The sequence below is a fragment of the Callorhinus ursinus genome, unplaced genomic scaffold, assembly GCF_003265705.2.
Source record: "Callorhinus ursinus isolate GAN/ISIS: 27379988/994484 unplaced genomic scaffold, GSC_fseal_2.0 scaffold59, whole genome shotgun sequence".
NCBI classification, from domain to species: domain Eukaryota; kingdom Metazoa; phylum Chordata; class Mammalia; order Carnivora; family Otariidae; genus Callorhinus; species Callorhinus ursinus.
In genome coordinates, this window is record NW_027397121.1 from 7,603,855 (window position 1) to 7,624,436 (window position 20,582).

Below are 20,582 nucleotides of genomic sequence, written 5' to 3' on the forward strand. Positions count from 1 at the left end.
TTTGTTGTCCTCTCTCACATCCCATTGTGTGAAGGAACTTGTGTGTTTGTGTTTGAGAACACACAGACATAGAACATCACCACGATATGGGTCATTAAGGGCTTCCTTCCCCTCAGGAAAGCACGCTGAATTATAGAATGTGGAAGACCCAAGAAAAAACAGGGCAGGAAGCAAGGAAAGCTTCAGATTCACATGTAACTAAAATTCAGAAATATAAATGAAAACCATGATTGTAATGTGATGGAATCCTCCCTTTGTCTTTTTTTAATACTTCTTTTCCTTGAAACTATATGTAGCAGATGATTTTCACCCCATGTTTATTTGAGAAAAGCTTATAAGGACAAGTGAGCAGAAGGTGAGTTCCCATGCAAGGGAGGCAGGAAGGGCTGCATAGAAGGGGACCTGGAGAGAATGCAGATGAGGTACTGCAGTCACACTGGGGCTTCCAGGTCAAAGACGGGGCAGAGGGAACCACAGGGAGGACAGGTGCTGCAGGGTCACTGAAGCCGGGCCAACCCCATCTGAGAAAGCACTGTATGTGTGAAGGAATGAGAGCTGGAGGCCTTTCACTCTGCGAAGAAGCTGGGAAGGAAGGTTCTTCCTGGAGTATCGCCATCCGCACGTCAACTCAGGAGTCCTGGAGAGACAGAGCAGAGTGTTGTTTCCAGACCCACCTCTCCAAGCAGCCTCCAGGGCCTCGAGTAAGGGCACTGCTGTAAGAAGAACATATTCTTAGGTCTTCCTGAGCCAATGCTACTTTAGAGAGTGCAGACCACTTATTTAGTGGTGAAAAGAAGCTTTACTGTAAACTGCCTGATCACATTTCAATCCTCCCATTATTTGTGTCTCCTGGCTTGTCTCTACCATCAGTTCTAGAAGACCAAGTCTATCTCTAAAAGAGGATTAAAGAGCATGACCTGTTGGCTGAAGTCCAGGGTGGCCTGAAAAGAGAGGGGGAACACATATACTTAAAAGTATGGAGGCAAGTCTGTCCCCAGATACAATGTCCCCAGCCCCTAAGTCCCCTCCTCAGATTTCTCTAACACCACAACCCACATCCCACGATGCCAGGAAGCGAGAGGTGTGACCCATGAAGTTTCTGTCACACAAATCCAGGGCGATTTCACTAGTGGCTCTTCCTGCATTTGCTCCAGGGTCTCTACCGAGATCTCCATGCTTGTTAACCTTTTTCTTATTTCCACAGGCCATAGCCTATTATACTTCAACATAGTAACCATGGAATGTTGATTTCTGGATTTCCAGGAAATCTGAGGTTGACCAGGTTAATATAGTTTTATACAGGGCCACTGATATAAAACTTAAACAAAGCCATATTTCTTCCCCCAGAAAAGTCCAGGGGGAGTCTCACCAACAGGTGCCTTACCCTTCTGATTCCTGAAGTAGATGAACAGCCCCACCACAAGGAAGAGCAGACCCAGAACAAAGCCTCCAATTCCACTCAGCATCTTGCTTTGTGCAGAGTCAGACTGTGCCCCTGAGGGAAGAAGCAGTTTTAGCAATTTTTACACCAAATTCAACTTCTCTGATGGAGACACTGGGATTCAGAGCTTTGAGAATGGGGGAAGAAGTCTGCCCTGAAAGAACTAGAATAATTGGACATTACCATAAAAGAGATTTAAAAATCACACTGAATATGCACAAGACTCAGGCAATGAGCTCATTTAAATATCATAGCTCTGATAAACCTACTACTTCAACATCTGATGGACGAGGAGCCTGGGACTCCATGAGGTTTAAGTAGCTTGTCCAGGGTGACAGAGCTAACAGGAAGCAGAGCTGAGATTGGATTTCCCTCATGTCAGGAAGGTCCCTACATTGTAGATGTTGTGCCTCTTCTTACATCACAATGAACAGTTCAGAGCAACAGTGCCAGAAGTAGAAGCCCAGCCAGAGGAAGGGGACTAGTGCCCAGGGTCAGGGGGGAACCGTGACCTGTGATATCATGGAGGGCTCAAAACAGGGATGACCTCTTTCTGCCTGCCAGGCATAATCGCCTCCCAGGGAGTTAGGTATTTGTGGGAACAATTACCAAGCTACCCCCAGTGATCTATGCTGAAGAGAAGAGAACATGGAGCAAATGAAAACATGGTGTAAAGACGGAGAACCCTAATACTCAGGAATAAGCAAAGTCCCCTCCTTGGTGGGTAAGGAACTTAGGAGGTCAGAAAACTTCTCACTCCATTCCATGGTGACAGGGCTCGTCAAGCTTGGGTGCTCCACTTGGCAGGTGTAGACCTCTCCACTCTGAGGAACTGTCTCCAGCATCACTAGGGTCTGGAAGGTCCAGTCTCCATTCCGGATCAGGCCTGTGGACACGACCCCAGCCTCCTCTTCCTGGCCATTCCGAAACCACCTGACTTCAATGTGGCCTGGATAGAAACCATTCACAGAGCAGACCAGGAGGTTGAGGTGCTGCAGGGACTGGGTCTTCGTAGGATACACGGTCACTGTAGGCTCAACTACAAGAGAAGTGGTAGAGGGACTCAGTGAGGAAGACAGAGTCAGTCTTCCTGGTTGGCTGCCTCGCTGCCTCCAGTCTCTGGTCCCAGGCTGAGTCTCAAGCAGGCTCCCCCAAAGATGGCCATGGGGCCCAATGAGAGTCAATGCCATGAGTCTTGAATTTAATCCTGACAGCATGGGTCATTAGATTTGACAGGTGTTGTGGATATTTGTGTGTGTGCGTGCATGTTTTTCATAGTGTGAAATGCTTATTCATTGTTGAACTGAAGTGTTTACAAATCTTTGCTTGACATTAGAGATATTAACTGAGAGTGTCACTTCTGGAGCTAGGCTGCCTGGGTTTAAATCCAAGCTCTGACTCTTACTGGTTGAACCTGGGAGAGTTTTTGAATTCTTCCGTGCTTTAGTTGTCTTACCTACAAAGGGGGAAAATAATCCTCTTAAGATTTTATGAGGGTCAGTGGATCTAAAATATGTAAAGCAATGGCTGGAACTCAGCCTTCATGATATGTTAGCTATTTATTGTTTTTGTTTCCTATGAGAGAAAATATGATTCAAAGCACTGTGAATAAATTGGGGAACAGCAGTTGTCTGTGGGAATGTTACTCAGTGCTTTCACACCTTAGAAAATCACTGAAATGGTTCCACCCTGGGAAGCAGGAATAGATGAGATGGTTTTGCATCTCTATGAGTTGAGTCTCAAATAAAGCATGATTTTGAAGGAGAGGGGAAAATGGAAGGAAAGTCACTCACTAAAAAGTTCTTATCTTTCACCTCCTACACTGTTGGTGGGAATGCAAGCTGGTGCAGCCACTCTGGAAAACAGTATGGAGGTTCCTCAAAGAGTTGAAAATAGAGCTACCCTATGACCCAGTAATTGCAATATTGGGTATTTACCCCAAAGATGCAAATGTAGTGATCCGAAGCGGCACATGCACCCCAATGTTTATAGCAGAAATGTCCACAATAGCCAAACTATGGAAAGAGGCTAGATGTCCATCAACAGATGAATGGATAAAGAAGATGTGGTATATATATACAATGGAATATTACACAGCCATCAAAAAAATGAAATCTTGCCATTTGCAATGACGTGGATGGAACTAGAGGGTATTAGGCTAAGCGAAATAAGTCAATCAGAGAAAGATAAGTATTGTATGATCTCACTGATATGAGGATTTTGAGAAATAAGACAGAAGATCATAGGGGAGGGGAGGGAAAAATGAAACAAGATGAAACCAGAGAGAGAAAAAAACCATAGGAGACTCTTAATCTCAGGAAACAAACTGAGGGTTGCTGGAGTGGAGGAGGTGGGAGGGAGGGGGAGGTGGCTGGGTGATGAACATTGGGGAGGGTATGTACTATGGTGAGCACTGTGAATTGTGTAAGACTGATGAATCACAGACGTGTACCCCTGAAACAAATAATACATTATATGTTAATAAAAAATTTAAAAAAAGTTCTTATCTTTGCACTCCGCTGATCAATCCTGTCCTTGGCAAAAAAGAGAGCCACATTTATTACTGGAATTGTTATCACTTTATAATTATCTCTTTTTCTAAACTGTTATTTGAAGTCAGGGCAGCATCTGGGATTCGTTAACATTGTGTTTAATATTTGGACAATTTCTGGCACTACCAGGCCCTCAATTAATACAATTGCTTTGAAAGAAATGGAAAACTTGGTGGACATTTATATAATATCACAAAATAGTAGATTTAAGATTGATGGTGAATCATTGCCAGCAATTTTGCAGTACATTTCAGTAAGTAAAAATGTATAAATTCTTAACATGGAAAATAAAAAACAGAATAATATATACACCAGAAACTGAAGAGAATGCTGAATCAAATAATCTTACTACATAGAGAACCCATAAAATCACTGAGGAAAGCTAGGATCTCAGACATAATAGATAATAGAAAATACTTTGAGCAGTATTTACAATTGACATATAAATATGTGAAAAAATAGAAGAATCTTAGAAATTAAAAAAGCAGAAATTTCCAACTTAGTGCCAATATTGAAAAGAAATCTAACAAGGGGAAATGTGAGGTAAATTGTAACTATACAAAGTAATAATATTAGCTACTTAAACACTATTAGTGTTATAAAAAGAGAAACATCAGTATTTTAATGTTAAGAACCAAAATTATTATTCAAAAGGTAGTTTTAAAATCATTTCAATTATGTGAAAACATATTCTCCAAGAAAAGAAAAAGTCCCAAGAAATTTACCTAAGAAAAGCCTTAGAGGGAGTAGGGTGACTCAAAGTCCCCCCGCAGCCCTCAAAAATTAGTCTGATAATTTTTTTTCTCAGTGAAATGCTTATGTACACAGACACTGGCACACTTATTTTAGAGTTTTCAGAATTAAGAAGGGCATGTGCTAAAACCATAAAAATCCTAGAAGAGAACAGGCAGTAATTTCTCAGATTGGCCTTAGTAACATTTTTCTTGATCTGTCTCCTAAGGTAAGGGAAACAAAAGCAAAATAAACCATTGGGACTACAGCAAAATATAAACCTTTTGTACAGTGGAGAAAATTATCAACAAAACAAAAAGGCAACCTACTGAATGAAAGAAGATATTTGCAAATTATATATCCTCTAAGGGGTTAACATCCAAAATATATAAAGAACTTATACAACTCAACACCAAAAAAAAAAAAAAAATCTGATTAGGTTTGTCTTGCTGGCTCAGTCAGTAGGGCCTGCAACTCTTGATCTTGGGGTTGTGAGTTCGAGCCCCATGCTGGGTGTAGAGATAACTTAAAAATCTTTAAAAAAATCTGATTAAAAAATGGGCAGAGGATCTGAATAGACATTTTCTGAAGAAGACATACACATGGCTGACAGATGTGTGAAAAGATGTTCAAAATATCACTAATCATCAAGGAAATGCAAATCAAAACCACAATGATATCACATTATACCAGTTGGAATGGCAAAGATAAAAAAGATAAGAAATTACAAGTGTTGGTGAGAATGTGGAGAAAAAGGAACCCTTGTACACTGTTGGGAATGCAAACTGCTGTAGCCACTGTGGAATACAATATGGAGCTTCCTCGAAAAATAAAAGGTAGAAATACTATATGATCCAATAATTCCACTCCTAGGTATTTACCCAAAGAAAACAAAAATCCTAATTCAAAAAGATATATGCACTTGTATGTTTACTGCAGCATTATTTACAGTAGCCAAGATATGGAAACAGCCTGAGTGTCTATCAATAGAGGAATGGATAAGGAAGATGTGGTACATATATACAATGAAGTATTATGCAGACATAAAAAGGGATGGGATCTTGCCATTTGTGACAACATGGATGGACCTAAAGGGTATTATGATAAATGAAATAAATGAGACTGAGAAATGCTATATGATTTCACTCATACGAGGAATCTAAAAAAACCCAAGTGAATAAACAAAAAAAGCATGGGTGGCTCAGTTGGTTAAGCGACTGCCTTCGGCTCAGGTCATGATCCTGGAGTCTCAGGATCGAGTCCCGCATCGGGCTCCCTGCTCAGCAGGGAGTCTGCTTCTCCCTCTGACCCTTCCCCCGTCATGTGCTTTCTCTCTCTCTCTCATTCTCTCTCTCTCAAATAAATAAATAAAATCTTTAAAAAAAAAAAGGCAGAATCGGGCCTATAAATATAGAGAACAAACTGCTGGTTATCAGAGGGGAAAGGGGGTGGAGGATGGGCAAAATGGGTGAAGGGGAGTGGGAGATACAGGCTTCCAGTTATAAGATGAATAAGTCATGGGAATAAAAGGCACAGCCTAAGGAGGATAGTGGATGAGATTGTAATAACGCTGTATGGCCACAGACGGTAGTTACATTTGTGGTGGACAATGAATAATGTATAACTTGTCAAGTTGCCATGTTGTACACCTGAAACTAATGTAACATTGTATGTCAACTACACCGAATTAAAAAAAAAATTTAATTAAAAAAAAAAAGAAGGGCATGTGTCAGGAACAGAGTATGACTGGCCTCCTTACATTCTCCCCCATCTTTTCTTTTCTCATCAGCCTTTTGTAACTTCCACCCCCAACCACAGACACTCTCCTCTGCTTTCCCCACCTCTTCAATGGCCTGCCCCAGTCAGTGTTTCCTTCACCTCCAGTTCCTGTGCCCTCCAAACCTCTCCGTCAGAGGCCAGCAAGGACGCCTGACACCCCACTCCTGCACCCTCTCCCACACACTCTCCCTCCCTGTCCCCACATCCAGGCCCACTCCCCACCTCACACTCGTTCTCTGTCCCCCTCACTTCACAGCGCACCCCTCCCACACCCTTTCCGCAGTCGTGCATGGACACCACCGTTCCCACAGTCACACAGACGGACCACACTGTCCCTGACGTCGCACTCTCACGTGGATCCATGTAAGTTGTACTTGCTCAAGACCCTGTACGCTCACTCCGGACGGGAGGAGTCTGTTTCAGAGACACACAGACACACACATGCAGCCCCCCACGACCCGCTCCCCTCCCTCCCCCCCGGGCCGCACTCACCTCGCCGCTGCACCGTGAAGCTCTCACCCACCCCGTAGTTGTGTCTGCACACCGTGTCCACCGCAGCCCGCGTCCGCTCCACGACGTCCTTCTGGCGGTTCCAGTGCTCAGCGATCGGCCGCCCCAGCTCCGTCACCGGCCGGTACTCCCCCACGTCGCTGTCGAAGCGCACGAACTCCTCCCCGTTATAGATGCATCTGACCAGGAACCGCACCCGCTCCGTCCCGTTGGAATAATGACATCGGCCTTACACAGGTGCAAGAAATGAGCTGTGGGGACAGAGAGGATCCGGTCACCCGCGGGCTCCTGGAAGACACTGACGGCGGCACCCTCGGTGGCTCCCCCCCCCGCGCCCCCAAACCACCAGCGCCCACGGCTCGTCTTTCCTCTGCCCGCGGCGACCCCGTCTCAGGGGAGCCTTCCCGGGTCGCTGGGTTCCGGGCTCGGCGGCGAACCTTCCAGCCTGAGCAGCGCGGGCGTTCGCCCCTCACCGCCTCCCCCTGACAGACACCAGCCTCCCTCCTCGCCTCCCACAGCCCTTCCCCCTCCCCCCACCCCCGACCTTAAACACGTCCCACCCGCTTCCCTCCCCCCTGAACACTTGGTTTGGGCTGAGCTGGCTCGGGCCCCTGCCGCCCCTGCAAATCCGAGAAGGAAACAGCTTAAAATGGAGGGAAAGTGATGCACAAAACGCAACCAGGCAAGACTTTATACGGGGGGGTGAGAAATGTCACAAGAGGAGTGTGCAGGTCTAGAACAGAGAATAATCGGATGATCTCAATCACCTTAGGGTCCCAGAGAGGTGGTCTCAAGGGTGACATGAGATGTGACATGAAAAGATTTAACTAGATGTAACTGGAGGGTGTGTGTGTGCGTGCGCGCGCGCGCGCGCGTGTGTGCGTGTGTGTGTGTGTGTGTGTGTGTGTGTGTGTGTGTGTGTGTGTGTTTGGGAGAAAGGGAGGCCTGTTTCAGGTAAAAGTAATACAGTGTACAAAATCTTGAAAGAACTGATGGTGACCTTCCTTAAGAAACCAGAAGAAAAGTTCACTGAAGCACAGACAGTGAGAGGAAGAAAGGGAAAAGATTGTGTTGGAGAAGTCACCTGGGGCTGGGCACTTATAGCCTGTGGGTGATATTAGGATTTTGATTTTATACTAAATGTAGTGGAAAATCATGAAGAGTTTTAAGGAGAGTAAAGCCATGATCCTATTATAGGGTCATAATCCCTTTTCTGAATTTCCAAATCCAGATAGCTCAGAAAAATCAGGGTTTTTTTTTGGTGCCAAAACTCATTTGGCAAATCTGACCTGATGAATTAAGGGGTCAAATGTGTCTCAGAGCTCTTACTTGTGTTTCGGTAGAATAATATGTGTAAACATAGGTATATATGATATCAATGTATGTGTTTTTGGTGTTTTTGTCTTTATGTCATTGAACTGTAAAAGTAGTCAATTCCTTTATCAGGACCCATAAGAGGGAGGCCACCCCAGCATCTCACCCACACCCCAATCTAAACTTAAGTCAGCCTGCACTTACAAGAAACACCTGTCAAGGAAACTTAACATATACCAATCACAGTTCTCCAAACTCAGGTTTAGCTAGTTCACTTTACCCTAGAAAATAAGACTGGCTAAACTTATAAGGAAATCCCTGATTTTCTAGCCAATCATGCACCGTTTCCATGTTCCCTCTTCTAAAGCTCTATAAATTCACCCTTTCCCAAATCCCTTGGGAAAGTGCTCCACAGTTTGTGAGTCACTTTGATGAGGGAGCAGAAGGCAAGCTGAGGACAAAGTACAAGCTGACACCCTGCATAATCCCCCTTCCCCAGGTGGGTTATATGTGACATTCCTCAGGCACTCCTGGCTGCCCTAAAACTAAGGAAAGGAAAAAAAAAAACACGAATGGTTAACTAATACAGATCACAGTCCAGCAAGACATTGGTCTCCCTCAGTCTACAAATGTCTTAGTGATTTACAAGAAAAAAAGCATTCTTAACAATAGCCTAACTTCCAGAGACCCATAGACTCAATTTCCTGGAGCCCTAACATCACCCACCCACCCACAGTGATGTGAGAAACAAAGGTAGAAGGAAATGTAAATAAAATAAAATAAAATTTTCTTATAACCTGCAGCCTATTGACATGGACTTGCGATAGGCAGAGTAACATTCCTCCAGGAAACTCCCAACTGTCTTAATGTTAATGCTTTACTAGAGGGAAAAACAACCTTAACTTGACAATGACAAGGTCTCTGGTGTCGTGTAGGCCCTCCTTAGCACACAAAAATTCCTTTAAAAACCTCCTTTTTCTTTACCCTCAACTCCCAAGTATATAATCAGTCACCCCTCACCCTTGTAATGTAGCTTTTTCTGCCCACGGGTCTTGTCCCCATGCTTTAGTAAAATCACCTTTTTGCACCACAGACATCTCAAGATTTCTTTCTTGACCATCACCTCAGGACCTCACCTATATTCCAAAACTATGTCAACTTTACTCCCTTAATCCAGGGATTAGTTTCCCTTGAATAAGGGATATCACAGATTTTACTAAATTGATTTAGTTTTGTCATTTGACAATGCCAAAAGAGTTAAAGAATAACCCTGTGGCTAACAGTGAGATGGATAAATGGAAGCTCCTGATATCACCAATGGTCTGGAAAGTAGAATTACTGCAGAAATGTGACGCATTTTACTGAAAAATATTTGTGGCTGTCACCACCATTTATGACTTAAAGATGCAAGTTGTTTAAAGTTAATAGAGATGTAATGAGCAAAAACTCATGAAATATTGAAAAATTTGGCTTGAAGCAAAAAATAAAAATGAAGTGTTGCACTCACTTTGAATGGATTCAACAAAAACATGGTGAATTTTTGCAACTGTCTAGTTTTTTTAAAGTAATGAAACAAGCTAAAATAAACCATGAAATACTGAATTAGAAGGTGAATGTGTGTATAAAGTGTGAGTCTAGAAATTTTAGAAGCAGTACAGTGTAAAGCAGTTTTCAACCACATTGTATATAACCACATACTGTAGACATTTTGGACCACATAATCTTTGTGATGGGGAGTGAGGTGGCCTGTTCTGGACATAGTAGACTATCTACCAGCCTCTCTGGCCTCTACCCACTGGTTGTCAGAAAAAAGCCCTAGCGAGAAAACCATAAGTGGCTCCAGATATTGTCAAATGTTCATGCGGTGAAGGAACACGGTTGCGGGGAGGGGGTGGTGAGCTGTCCTTGTGTGAGAACCATGTGAAAACCATCTAAGAAAACTGTGGTGAAAAAGTCACTATTAATCATGCAGCCTCTGAAAATTACATGGAAAAGTTTTCCAGTATCATACCCCTTGAAAATCTTGATCCTACATGAAACTTATATGCTTTCTAAAAATCTGGTCCCAGTGCAGGTCTGTGTTTCCAGCAAAATAAATTTGTTTAGGACCAAAGTTTACTGATTTCTTTGCCTTGGCAATCAATCACTGTTGTATTGTGATTTATAATAAGAAATGTATATTTGGTCTTAGTTTCTGGCACAGAGCTCCTAAAACTCTGGAAATGTCCTACATGATAAGAGCAGGAAAGGTGTCTTTTGTTACATTAGTGAGTTGACTTTGGATACCCCTGTGGGTGGGGGTTTGCTGCCAGGAGAATCGACCATGTGATTGGAGGGTTGAAACTTTTAGTCCCATCCCCCCTGACCTTCAGGGAAGGGAGAAAGGCTGAAGATGGAGTTCAGTCACAATGGCCAATCATCTATCAACGATGCTTATGTAATGAAGCCTCCACAAAAATCCAAAAGTCATGGTTCAGAGAGTTTTTGGGTTAGTGAACACGTGGAGATTCTGGGAGACTGGTGTCCTTGGAGAGGTCTAAAAAGTTCTGTGCCCTATCTCTTTCATCTAGACGTTCTTGAGTTTTATCCTTTTATAACAAACTGGTGAATAAAACATCCTCTGAGGTCTGTAAGTGCTCTAGCAAATTAGTCAAAGCCAAATAGGGAGTCATGTGAACCTCCAAAGTATGTCCCTGCCATCAGAATCACAGGTGACAACCTGAACTTTTGATTGGCATCTAAAGTAGGAGGGGGGGCTGTCTTGTGGGACTGAGCCCTTAATCTGTGGGATCTCCATGTAGATAGCATCAGACTTGAGTTGAATTGAGGAACACCCAGCTGGTGTTGGAGAATTGCTTGGTGGTATGGAAAACCTCCCTACACACTGGAATTGGTACCAGAATACCTTAGTCACCAAGTCATAATTTATCCTTCACCTTATCTTTCTTAGTTTTCCTGCTGTTGGTTCCCTGCTTATCTATAGTAGTAAACTACAGCCATGGCCATTTCATTCCTGTTCAATGTCCCAACTAATTTATTTTCTGACTTTCAGTCTCCTGCTCCCAAAACCGGTAGGCGTCAAAATTACTAGCGTTGGCCAGATGTAGAACTCTCATTTCTGTAGTCAAGCCCCCTCAGAAGGAGGGAAACTAAGAAAATAATGACATTCTCATATAGATAGTTTACAAGAATGAGCAGGTCCCCAGACTTTGAGTAGAGACCTTTGCAAATCTCCTTTTGCCCCATAAAATGATGGCAGAGAAGAGTGCAGTCTGGATCAGACCTGTAAGGTCTATGTTACTATTCAGAAGTTCTCTAAGTACATTCTTGACAGATGAGAAAGTTAAAAAATAACAAATATGTGAAGTTGCTGTCCTATTCACACTGCAGCTTATATGGTTATCACTGTCTATGTTCATGTGCCTGTTCTAAGGTTGCAGATTTAGCAAATACAAATAAATACAAGATGCTCAGTTAAATTTGGATTTCAGATAAATTATCAATGTTTATCTGAAATTCAGATTTAACTGGGCATCCTATTTTTTATTTGGAAACCCTAGCCCAATTTGTTAACAAAATCTCAGAAATAGTGTATTTAATACTTCTTTGTATTCTTCAATACATGCCCATGACAACCTGAACATAGTGTGAACTCATATGGAAATTTTTAGGTAATAAATACAAAGTGGATGCAAATTTTTTCTGTATATGGCAACTAGCAACACTCGCCTCTCTCCCCCACTCTAAGATACACACTGTTACATATAAACATCAGAAATTTTATCAGTTTTACCCAATCTAGTACTATTCACTAACAGTAGTTAGAAGCCCAAGCTCTAGAATCAGAAAATTTGAATTTGAACATGAGCTCTTCCACTTGGGTCAATTTTTAATATCCATGAGCCTTTTTTCTTTATCTCTGAAATAGATTTAATAATATCATATTCTCACAGTGTTATTACTAAGTGTGAAATTAAATAGTGACTCTTCCTATGCTGATCACATAATAATTACTCAATCTATATGACCAGTTTGATTTTTATAACTCCTATGAATGTAAACTCATAAGATCTTTCTTTCTTTTTTTTTTTAGATTTTATTTATTTATTCATGAGAGACAGAGGGAGAGAGAGAGAGAGAGAAGCAGAGGGAGAAGCAGGCTCCCAAGGAGCAGGGAGCCCGATGTGGGACTCGATCCCAGGACCCTGGGATCATGACCTGAGCTGAAGGCAGACGCTTAACCATCTGAGCCACCCAGGCGCCCTCCTAAGATCTTTCTACCTTAACCTCCTAAAGCAAATAATATCTTCATTATGATTTGGCAATTTTCTTCTATTAACTCCATCACTAATTACCATTTGAACATATAAAGGCAGAAACATTGGTTTATGCATAATAATGGGGTATACATGAACTAAATACAAAAGAACTCTGATGACATAGAAAAGAGGGATTTTCAATATACTTAGATTTATACTGTATAATCTGTGTTCTAACACTATGTAACACTGGGTAAATCACTTAAATTCTATGGAATTTTAGATTCCATAGATATATATGTTTTTACCTGCTACAGATAGGATAGGGTAAGAATGGGAATTATACACTGATATTTATAGGCCTGCTACGTAGTAACTGCAAAATGTTATGATGCTTTATGCTGATAGAAACCAGATTTTTTTTTTTCATCACTCCATCTTCATCACCTAGGGTAATGGCTGGTAAAGTGTAGGTTGCTAATATTTATTTCCTGTATGAATTAAAGACTTTTTGCATAACATGTCACCTCTGCTTGCAAGGGCACTCCAGGGCTTCCTTGCTGATGACCGAATGTCTCTGATTCTCAAGTTCTCCCAGCTTCTTCTCAGGTTCTTTTATTCTTATACTTTAGGTCCAGCTGACTTCCTGATCCCAGAGCACAGGCTTTCCCTGAGATCAGCTACTCAAAAAAGAGTCATCTCTAATCCATCCTTCATTTCTTCAGCTCCCATTGTCTTTTCAAATGCTCCAATCTAGTTTTTATCTTGGATACTCGATTAAATCTGCAAATGTCAAGTCCACCAAACCCAGTTCACTTCTCTGTCATGTTCTCACTCCACCTACTTCTTCTGTTTCTTACCTACTTATACAACTGGCCACTCTCTCCTCCTTGAAAAAAACCACTTTCTTGACTTCCATGTATGTTGGTTTTCCTCCCACATCACTGGTACAATTCTCAGTCCCCTTTGCTGACTCTTTGGTTCTTGCCTCTTCTTGTCTTGTACACACTCTGTCCCTATGAGACCTCCTCTGCTTTCCTGGTATTTAACCCAGCACATGTGTCAATGACACCAACATACATAACTCCAAACCCTGGCTTCCTCCCGAACTCCAGTCTCATATAGTCTACTGACTGCTGAGAGTTCCACATAAATGTCAAAAATCATTTCAAACTTTAAGAAAATCTTTATTTTTAACCACCACTTGAAATAATTTCTTCCCTCAGTCTTCCCTATCTCAATAAACAACATCAGCATCCACCTAGTCATTATGGAAGACAAAATTCTTAGGGACAAGCTTGATTTTCTACCCACTCCACCCGTTTAATTTATTAACATGTCAAATAAAAATCTATCCTAAACCTGTTCACTTTGCCTTTACTACTATCTTTGTCACTCACTAGCACACTAAATGTCTTCCCTAGAGAGTTATATCATGTTCCTAGACAGTCTCCCTGACTCCATTTGTGAACTCCTACAATCCAGTCTCCACGTGGTGGTTAGAATTATCTTTTAAAAAATATAAATGGACTTACCTTTATCCCTTAAGTAGTCTACATATCTCTCTAAATAAAAATCAAATTTCTTATCATGGCCATCAGGATCTACTATGATTTGGCTCCTTACTTCCTCTCCAACTTCATCTTATGCCACTCCCCAGTTTGCTCAGGGCACTTCAGCTACTCTCATCTTCTTTGTGTCTTTTATTTTATTTTATTTTTTTAAAAAAGATTTTATTTATTTGACAGAGAAAGACACAGCAAGAGAGGGAACACAAGCAGGGGGAGTGGAGGAGGGAGAAGCAGGCTTCCTGGTGAGCAGGGAGCCCGATGTGGGGCTCCATCCCAGGACCCTGGGATCATGACCTGAGCCAAAGGCAGACACTTAATGACTGAGCCACCCAGGCGCCCCTTCTTTGTGTCTTTTAAACTCAGCAAACATCTTCCCGGACTTTGGCCTTTCCTGTTTCCTCTCCCAGGAACACTTGTCGCTTAGGTCCTTCAAACGACTGGTTTGTTCTCATCATTCATGTGTCAACCAGTGTCACTTTCCAGGGAGAGCTCCCTAGCCCTTGTGCTGAAGTTGAGTAAATTCACTTCTCTCTGTTTCACAACGCTAATGTATTTTTTTTAAAGAGCACGTATTGCTCTCTGGAATTTTTTTCTTTTTTATTAAATACTTTTTAAAAAATATTTTATTTATTTATTTGACAGAGAGAGAGCACAAGCAGGGGGAGCAGCAAAGGGAGAGGGAGAAGCAAGCTCCCCACTGAGCAGGGCGCCTGACACAGGGCCTGACACAGAGATGAAGGCAGATGCTTGACTGACTGAGCCACCCAGGTGTCCTCTTTTTTGTTAAATATGTATTCAGTTATTGTCTTTCTCCCCTGTTGTTAGGGAAGTTCCATGACTGTAGGGGCCTTTTCTTTCTTATCCAAATAGAATTCTCTGATCCTAAAACAGAACCCAATAGATAATAGTTGCTTGGAGGAATATCTGTGGTCTAAATGAATAAACCCAGTGTTCTGGAACTTGATCACTGTAGGATCCTGAGAGTAATAAAGGGCTCAAGCTCTAAAACTCTTTTATTCTGATGACACATTAGATCCCTTCTGCTTCCTATGAAAATTTGGACAAACTTCCTCTTTCTCCTATTAGTCAGAAGAAACATTCGCAGGTAAGGAAAGGTGATTTTCAGAAGGAGAACATTTTGTTATATTTCATTTCATCCAGTGGAAATGTGATAGTACTGAGGGTCTGTGCAAACATTGGGGATTTTCAGTAATGGTGATGACATAGCTGGGGAAAGAATAGTGAGGAACTAGAAGTAGAGGAAAAAAACATGGCTAATTAAGGAGAGGGCATGGTGAATGAACCTATGAAATTTGGGGCTAAGACTCAGGAGGCCAGTGAGTTTACTTGACTTGTTTATTGACTTTCAGCCCCAGGAATATAAGCAACCTTTACACCATTGGTACCCTGCTCAGGGTGTACAGTTTGAATCATATGAAATTGCTGATAATTGACTGTTTTTGGCTTATGCAAATAGAATTTCATATAATTTTTTCTATACTAGTTGAATCGCTTCTTGTGGGCTCAGGTCAGAGAAGGGGAGATGTAGGAGAAGCTGATAGTATAGAAAGGTCAAAATAGATTCATAGTGAACATTAATCTGTGCCAGGTTTTTAGAAGAAGGCTTAAGTTCTTTAAGACATCAAAGAACACCCCACAGATTCTCCTTATCTATAGGGTCATTTCAAGCTTTAAGGTTCTCTGCTTCAGTTCCAGGATGCTCTCCACAGGAGAAATAGAGGGAAAACAGACCCCAGCTTCTGTCAGGTAGCCTACGGCACAGAGATACAGGCCTTATAAACATTAGGGTTCAGGAGTAAAGGAAAGGAAATGATGTGGGAGGCCCCTTGATTCATCTTTACATATTAGAGAGAAGCACCAACATCACAGATCCTGCTGAGGCCATAACACAAGATCTTCTAAAAGAGATCTTTCTAATTTCTTTTGACTGCCCATAAAATTTTCAGGCAAACTTACACTTTTACTGGTGTAACTCAACTAAAAAAGGGAACCACAGAGGGTGCCTGAGTGGTTCAGTTGGTTAAGGATTAGACTCTTGATTTTAGCGCAGGTCATGATCTCAGGATCATGAGATCAAGCCCCAGGTTGGGCTCCATGCTGAGTGTGGAGCCTGCTTGGGATTCTCTCTCCCTCTCCCTCTGCCCATCCCCTATCTCGCTAATGTGTACATGTTTGCTTTCTTTCTCTAAAAATAAAAAAATTAAAAAAAAAGGGAACTACCAGATGGGAAACTATTTGGACATCATTATTTCTAAATCTTCTCAAGAACCTGAAGGAATGGGATGGAAGGCTGGAGAGATTTTATTAGAAGAGAATTAAGAAGAAATGGCCTATATATATGGAGGCCCCTTACGAAGGTCTTGTAGAAAGGGCAAGCATGCAGGCTTTTTGTTGTGGAAAGAACTGGGGAACCATATAATAAAGATGGGTGGCCACTGAAGAAAATGTCTTAATTTTCTAGGGGACATGGCCTGGATGTGGTGACAAAGCTAACTCCCTTCCTTCCCCTATCCCACAATATCTTATGTGCCAAGATATGTACCTACGTGGGGTGTCTCTAGCCCAAGCCAGGGGAGAGCTCAGCATCATCAGTATCACCATTAAAGCTGCCATTGATAAGCCTCTAGGGAACCACAGACATGCCATGCTGGAGAACAGAGAGGACAGGGTTTGGGGAGCAGGTAAGTCTCAGTGAGGCCTAGGACCATCTTTCACCCCTACGCAAAGTAATACCAACCAAGGAATTGATTTTTGTTTCGGGATTGGGTAATCTCTGTGTTGAAAACCAATCAGCCTCAGATATGAAAAGCATCATCGGTTGCTGGTCAGAGATTCAGTATTGAGATCCAATTTTGAAACTTAGAATTTCCTGAATTAAAAAGATTGCTTTAATTAAGTACTTTAAAGATTTGATCCAGTTGTATGTGAAACATTTTATCGGACCCATATTGTGAGCCAATTTTGTGCTGGGTAATGATGTGCACACAAGTTTGAAACTTTAGGAGCACTTATTTCTCTCACTTGAATACAAGAGTTATTTCAACAAATGTATGTGTGAGTGTGTTTAGGAACTGAAGGTGTGGGAAGATAATTGCAAGTCAGGAGACCTTTCATCCTCTCCTTTTTGCACCATAACTTAGTGTTGTAGGTCTGGGAAGATTACTTAACTTCTCACATTTGAAATGAAGGCCCTGACAGCATTTTATGTAAATTGAAGTGGCTGCTGTGTAGTAATTCTAGTTCCTTGAGAAGTTCCCTCATTATTGTTGCTCTGGAAATGACAAAATTTGCATTTATTTTATGTAATGACACCCACAGCTCACAGACAAGTCTCCTTCCTAGGAAAGATAACAGTGGCCTCCAAATTCCTAAATCCAGTCTGTCATTCTTAATTATTATTTCAGAGTTCTCAGCAAGTTTGAACATTTCAGAATAGAAATAGTATCTCACTTACTTTGGAAAAATATATTTCTATTAAGCTCAAAATTTTGTGGAGAGGTTGGATAGGAGTCATTACTGTCCCTGGATTTGAGAAGAAATCCCCAGTGATAAATCAGTACTACTGGAAGTCGTGTGATTGTGACCAGAATGTCACATTTAATTTGACAAACTTTAATCATAACTTACTCAGAAACTAATTGTGACATGTGATAATCTGGGAAAGCCAAGCTGAGGTTCACCTTAGATTATAGAATAAAAGGAGTGGCAAAGAAAGGTAATTCTATATCATCTACATACTGAAATATAAAAAGAACCCTATCACAACCTGTTCATATAAGTTTGATATATAAATTAAAAATCATACAAATTTGTTTTTTAAAAAATGGGCCAATGACTCTGATCTAAATTATGTTATGAATAATAAAAATGTGCTGCTTTAATTATTACATATTTCACACTTTTCTTCAATATTAATTCAATATAAGAACAGTCCAGGTAACACAGTGTAGGAACCGTCACCCAATATCAATCCTACAGGTGATGTTGAGGCTAAACTTCTTCACTGAAAGCAAGAGGAGAAGCAATCCTGCTCAACTTCTACTGTGTTTGGGAAATGTCAAATAAAGGCTCATATCCTGAGTAAAAATAGTTAAATTGGTTTCTGGAAGAAAGTGGTGTTCAGTACTGAAGTTCTACAGTTCTCAGAAAGCTACTACCACTAATACTTTAAAAAAATTATTTAAATTCAATTAATTAACATATAGTGTATCATTAGTTTCAGGGGTAGAATTCAGTGATCCATCAGTTGCATATAACACCCAGTGCTCATTACATCACATGCCCTCCTTAATGCCCATTACCCAATTACCCCATCCCCTCACCCACCTCCAGCGACTCTCAATTTGCTTCCTATAGTTAAGAGTCTCTTACGGCAGGCGCCTGGGTGGCTCAGTTGGTTAAGCGACTGCCTTCGGCTCAGGTCATGATCCTGGAGTCCCGGGATCGAGTCCCGCATCGGGCTCCCTGCTCAGCGGCGAGTCTGCTTCTCCCTCTGACCCTCTTCCCTCTCATGCTCTCTCAAATAAATAAATAAAATCTTTAAAAAAAAAAAGAGTCTCTTATGGCTTGTCTCCCCCTCTGTTTTCATCTTATATTATTTTTCCTTCCCTTCCCCTATGTTCATCTGTTTTGTTTCTTAAATTCCACATATGAGTGAGATCATATGATAATTGTCTTTCTCTGATTGACTTATTTCGCTTAGCATAAAACCCTCTAGTTCCATCAACATTGTTGTAAATGGTAAGATTTCACTTTTTTGATCGCTGAGTAATATTCCATTGCATATCTATATGCCACTTCTTTATTATTCATTTGTCAATGGACATCTGGGCTGTTTCCATAGTTTAGCTATTGTGGACATTGCTGCTATAAACATTGGGGTGCAGGTGCCCCTTTGGATCCCTACATTTGTATCCTTTGTGGTAAATATCTAGTAGTGCAATTGCTGGGTTGAAGAACCTCCATAATGTTTTCCAGAGTGGCTGGACCAGCTTGCATCCCCACCAACAGTGCAAGAGGGTTCCCTTTTCTCCTCATCCTCGTCAACATTTGTTGTCTCCTGACTCATTAATTTTAGCCGTTCTGACTGGTGTGAGGTGGTTATCTCACTGTGGCTTTGATTTGTATTTCCCTGATGCTGAGTGATGTTGAGCATTTTTTCGAGTCTGTCGGCCATTTGTAGGTCTTCTTTGGAGAAATGTCTGTTGATGTCTTCTGCCCCTTCTTGACTGTATTATTTGTTCCTTGGGTGTTGCCTTTTGACAAGTTCTTTATAGATCTTGGATATTAGCCCTTTATCTGATAAGACATTTGCAAATATCTTCTCCCATTATCTTTTGGTTTTGTCAACTGTTTCTTTTGCTGTACAGGAGCTTTTTATCTCGATGAAGTCCCAATAGTTCATTTTTGCTTTGTTTCCCTTGCCTTTGGAGATGGGTCTAGCAAGAAGTTGGCTGGGGTCAAAGAGGTTGCTGCCTGTGTTCTCCTCTAGGATTTTGATGGATTTGATGGATTCCTGTCTCACATTGAGGTCTTTTATCCATTTTGAGTTTATTTTTGTGTACGGTGTAAGAAATGGTCCAGTTTCATTCTTCTACATGTGGCTGTCCAATTTTCCCAACACGATTTGTTGAAGAGACTATCTTTTTTCCATTGGACATTCTTTCCTGCTTTGTCAAAGATTAGTTGACCATAGAGTTGAGGGTCAATCTGTGGGTTCTCTATTCTGATCCATTGATCTATGTGTCTGGTTTGTGCCAGTACCATACTGTCTTGATGATTACAGCTTTGTAATAGAGCTTGAAGTCTGGAATTGTGATGCTGCCAGGTTGCTTTTCTTTTTCAAGATTCCTCTGGCTATTCGGGGTCTTTTCTGGTTCCATACGAATTTTAGGATTGTTTGTTCCAGCTCTGTGAAAAATGTTGATGGTATTTTGGTAGGGATTGCATTGAAAGTATAGATTGCTCTGGGTAGCATAGACATTTTAACAATGTTTGTTCTTCCAATCCATGAGCATGGAACGTTTTTCCATTTCTTTGTGTCTTCCTCCTCCATTACTTTCATAAGTGTTCTATAGTTTTCAGAGTACAGGTCCTTTACATCTTTAGTTAGATATATTCCTAGGTATCTTATGGTTTTTGGTGCAATTATAAATGGTATTGATTCTTAATTTACCTTTCTTCTTTCTCATTGTTAGTGTATAGAAACGCAACTGATTTCTGTGCATTGTTTTTATATCCTGCCATTTTGCTGAATTCCTGTATGAGACCTAGCAATTTTGGGGTGGAGTCTTTTGGGTTTTCCACATAAAGTATCATGTTATCTGTGAAGAGTGAGAGTTTGACTTCTTTGCCAGTTTGGATACCTTTTATTTCTTTTTGTTTTCTGATTGCTGAGGCTAGT

The 20,582-nt window shown here is 41.3% G+C and overlaps 1 protein-coding gene across 1 annotated transcript; it reads right to left on the reverse strand.

The window, feature by feature from the left end:
- Positions 1-300: 300 nt before the first annotated feature.
- LOC112816097 (DLA class II histocompatibility antigen, DR-1 beta chain-like) lies at positions 301-16,825 on the reverse strand. The gene is given in 7 exon segments (XM_025862465.2): positions 301-637; positions 918-941; positions 1,385-1,495; positions 2,199-2,480; positions 6,997-7,242; positions 7,245-7,265; positions 16,726-16,825. Coding segments are annotated over 7 exon segments (798 nt in total). The 3' UTR covers positions 301-623.
- Between the last annotated feature and the right edge of the window lie 3,757 nt (positions 16,826-20,582).